General features: G+C 39.1%; 1 protein-coding gene across 1 annotated transcript; it reads right to left on the bottom strand.

Annotated features, from left to right (window-relative positions):
* Positions 1–174: 174 nt before the first annotated feature.
* On the bottom strand, positions 175–4,375 carry LOC106159630 (toll-like receptor 2 type-1). Its single transcript, XM_087012518.1, has one exon. It carries the CDS (start codon positions 3,819–3,821, stop codon positions 1,068–1,070), a length of 2,754 nt encoding a protein of 917 aa, XP_086868644.1. The 5' UTR covers positions 3,822–4,375; the 3' UTR covers positions 175–1,067.

Here is a 4,375-nt window from a genome sequence, read left to right as displayed (position 1 = left end):
AATCTCCAAACACAAGAGAGTGGCGGTCTCGGTTGAAATCACGGCCTGTGACTAAATGTGGCTTAGTGCGACAGGTGCGCTATGTGCGGTTGCGATAGCTCAAATGAGAAATGGAGAAACTGTCGGGAACAGCTATGCATGACTTAAACCCTAAATTCTTCAATACACTAATGTACATGTAACAGTAACTTTCAGAAGAGGGTAATTGTAAAAGGCCTGATGTCGGTTTGTATTATGAATAAATGGGTTTAAAAAGTAGGCCTACTGGTAGTCCTGCAAACTCCACAAATGACCTGTTTCAGCAGGCCAAGATAGTTCAAGAAAAGTTACTTCCAGATAATAATATAATTAAATGATAGTATCTTTAGAATGTGGGCCAACATAGCCTCCGGAAGATAACTGAACTTTTAGCAGTCTATGCCTAGATGGGTGGTTGAAATATTGAGATTACGTGGCTATCCTGCAAAAAAGGTTTCGTAAGGGCAAAGCTTTCGTCTGTAAACCTGCAGTAAAGATACCAACTTCACAAACATGCAACTACGTTTCAATAAAATACCAAATGAAAAAACAAACCCAGTTGCTGTTCACCTTCAAAATGGTGCAATGCTTTTGTCAGCCCTCTGTATAAGAATACTATAAGCATTTCAAATATACAGTATTTTGGCGCAAACGAGTTTAAGGATCAAAATCTTAAAGTCATGAACGCGATTAAGAGATATATATCTTTGGTTTGAAGACCTAAAGTTTACAATATCTACATGTGACTTACGAATCATGCAAATATTAAGAATATTTTAGCGTATCTGACATTCAACCATATATTCTATTTAAACTATGTACGCGACTTTCTCGCGTTAAATGGCTCTTATCTAAAATGAAATGTTCAGTTCGTCTAGTTCTATCTACTTCTTCTGCTTAAGTAACCTAATGTTGTAACTGCTTAAAACCGGAAAACTTAAGTCCTTCACTAGCAGATCCAGGATACCAGAAAGTGAAGTGTGTATAGCCAATTGATCCTCGCTACCCATCAGTTTGGAATTTTCATGAATAATTTGACAAAAGTCAGTTTACAGTAAAGTTTCGTCCATAACAAAGTCTTGTTTTGACCATAAGGCGAGTTTAAGTTTCTTCCAGAAGATGGCACGTTCTCGCAGACGATCTTCTTGTGGCCAATACAAAACGCATGAATGGCGCATCATGGTGTTCATCGGTTCTGACATCTTTGATTTCTTGATCATATCAAAGCAAATAAATACGACCGAATCAATAGAGCGCTCAAATAATTTAGTTTTTGCAAGATTGACTTCTAGGTCGCAATATTCGCTTGCTAGAAAACTTTCCGTGACAACAAAAATGATTTTCTTGCTTTTTTCAACGTTCTCTTCTATATTTTCAACAATGAATTTCCCAGCAAGAAAATCGCGCTCATGTACACATAAATGAAAGTTGAAATACTGATCCTCTTCGACTTTTGCAATAAGGGCATCCTTTACCCAAGCTATGTCGTGAGGACAGTAAGATACGAAGGCATCAAACTCTTTTCCTCTCCTGACATGTTTGCGGGGAAATCTTCGCGCACGACGCACAGCGATGGCAAACTTTATATCCCAACGTAAGACGTAGATCACAAGAGCGATAGTAACGACACAAAAAAGACTTCCACTTGAAGAAGCAAGCAAAATAACTAAGTTATTGTCACAATCAAGCCATGAAGGGCGGTACTCCTGTATTCTTTTATTGGTCGTGGATGCCGGGGCAAAGCAGTAATCATGTCTCCCTTTAACTGTGATATGCTTGTGGTTGTCCAACCATTTTTGTAGAGGTCGTATCTGACAATCACAAATCAATTTGTTAGTGGAAATGTCAATTGTAGTAAGTGAATCGAGCCCTTCAAATAAACCTTCTTGAAATCTACCGATGAAATTGTTGCCAAGGTTTAAAACTTTTAATTTCCGGAGGTTTCGGAAAATATTGCGCGGGAGAAATTTAAGTTTGTTGTTTGATAGTGAAAGGTATTGTAAATCCGGCATCGAAGCAAACATACCGGGGGATAGTTTGTCGATCGTTTTAGACATAAACAGTTCTTTTAAACTTGTCAAAGATTTGAACATAGTCATTACTAAATCTGAAGGCGATCGATATAAATCATTATAGCTTAAATCGAGCTTTTCCAAAGACGGGACTTCTTCAAATATGGTCGAAGACGTAAGTTCCAGATGATGGTCGAGATACTGTTGCAGGTAGCCTTTGTTACCTCGGAATTCAAGTGTAAGTAACGATGGTAAATTGTGCAGCTGTAGTTGATGAAATTTAAAGTTTTTTGGGGATTCGTTTATAAAATTCAATTCTAATGTTCTCAGTGCAGTCAGACTCTCAAAAACAAACACCAGGTTCAGGTTATTGTGCGAAAGCTTTATGGTTGAAATTTTGGTATGGTTTGCTATCACGTATCTTTCAATAGTGCCATTGGGGAGACTGTTCTTAAATTTGTTTCCGCTGACATCAATAAAGGATAGACGAGGACAAAAGTCCAAGACGTTTTGAACTAAGACTGTTTCTAAGTTGTTGCGCTCCAAATGCAATGACCGAAGCCACTTTAAAGGCGCAAACGCATTTGCAGGAATGGTATCTATAGCACAATTGTCCAAAAACAAAGAATGCAAGGTGGAGACATGCTGGAATGCGTCTTCTGGTATTCTTCCAAAGTTGTTTCCACCAAGCTTGAGAAGTCTGAGAGAAGAATTTTTCAAATTTACGAAGTCATCTTCTTTTAGTTGATACGTTTTCCAGCCGATGTGCTCCAGGACGAGGTTAGCAACTTTGGTTGACCGGAGCGCCAAAGATAGATTATAAGCCGCATTACATGAAGGCCAACTTTGGACGTTGATGTCCTCCAGACTTTCATTTGTTTCCTGGGCATTATTTTGACAAAGAGGGTTTTCTGAAACATCTAATTTAACGATATTTTTTAAATCAACGAATGTGTCTTGTGCAATATTTGCAATACGATTTCGACGCAGATTAATTGTTAGGTGTTTCACATTCCTCAATGGGGTCAAGTCCTTTCTGTCGAGCTTGCGGAGTTTGTTGTCTAACAGATGTAGTTTAAATGTAGGTGCCTTTGTTTGGAATGTAGCATTCACATTTACTGATTGAATAAGATTTTCGGATAAGTTCAGATCTTTTAAATTTACCAAACTGATAAGGCCCACAGGAATGAACCTTAAGTGATTGAGGGAAATAAGAAGCGTAGACAAAAGTTGATTGGTTTGAAATATATCATCCGGTAAAATTTCAATGCCTGTAGCCCTTAAGGACAGAAACTGCAGTTTATGAAGTCCTTTAAACGTCCCATTCCATGGCCGAGGGCCTAATATACCACTGTTGTATGAGAGGTCCAGATGAACAACGTTAACCAATGGCAACAGTGCTGTAGGAGCCAAAATCAACCCATTAGAGCCAAGACGTAGAATTTCCAAGCGAGAGAGACCTTCAAACGCACCTTCTTCTATTCCTTTAGTATTGCAATTACTAAGCGTTAAGCTTTTAACATTTCTTAGTCTTTTGAAGTTTTCTCTTCTCAAAAAAGGTAACACATTGCCGTGCAGATCAGCGGTTATGGTATTGCTTGGTAAGTTTGGAAACACTGACAGCCGTTGATTTGCACAATGAACAATCGAACCTTCTGAGATGTTCTTGATTTTGCATCCTGAAAATGCTGATTTACAACACAAAAGACACAGGAGAAATGTTATCGCCGCAATCTTTTCAAACGCAATCCTAAAACAGTGGTGTACAGAAATGTATTTGTAGGCTGCCATTTGATAGCTTGTATCAGTTCGTTGTTACGCGCATCTCTTTCCAGTAGGCTTGTGTGCGTTTTCTCACTGAGCTGTTTGCCTTTTATGCAGATTTCAATTTCGATTATGAAAATAAAACTAAAAGTGTTACTTCTATAGCAATAGTCAATTGTTTGAAAGTAAACATCGCCCGACTAGTGTAGTGTATTGAAGGGCACTTTAAAGTTTGTATGGGGTCTATGGCCCCATTCCCATAAACACCATTAGTCTGTGTAGATCGATGCAACTCTTCGGGGACTCTCGCTTAGTGCAGTCAGCTTAACTGAATGCCACGCCTCCTTTTGTTCCAAATGGACTCGCATAATCACCAGCTTTTCTGTAGTCTACTTCACGCCAGGAGGCGTATCCCCGCAAAGGGGGATCGATCTATGTAGAACGACGGTATCTAGACGGTCTCTAGGAGACTGGAGTCTTTATGTCCAAAGCCAAGAGCGTGATACAGCTAATGCATATAGGGACAGATGTCTGCCCCGTTGAAAGTGCAAGCAGTTGCATGAATTAGCTAAAAAGTTGCA

The sequence above is a fragment of the Lingula anatina genome, chromosome 1 (assembly GCF_051362555.1).
Source record: "Lingula anatina isolate TDL-2025a chromosome 1, LinAna3.0, whole genome shotgun sequence".
In the NCBI taxonomy this organism is placed as follows: Eukaryota; Metazoa; Brachiopoda; class Lingulata; order Lingulida; family Lingulidae; genus Lingula; species Lingula anatina.
This window is presented reverse-complemented; position numbering and strand designations above follow the sequence as displayed.

Coding starts and splice junctions, on each gene's coding strand:
- LOC106159630 (XM_087012518.1), bottom strand. CDS start 3,821: ATGGCAGCCTACAAATACATTTCTGTACACCACTGTTTTAGGATTGCG.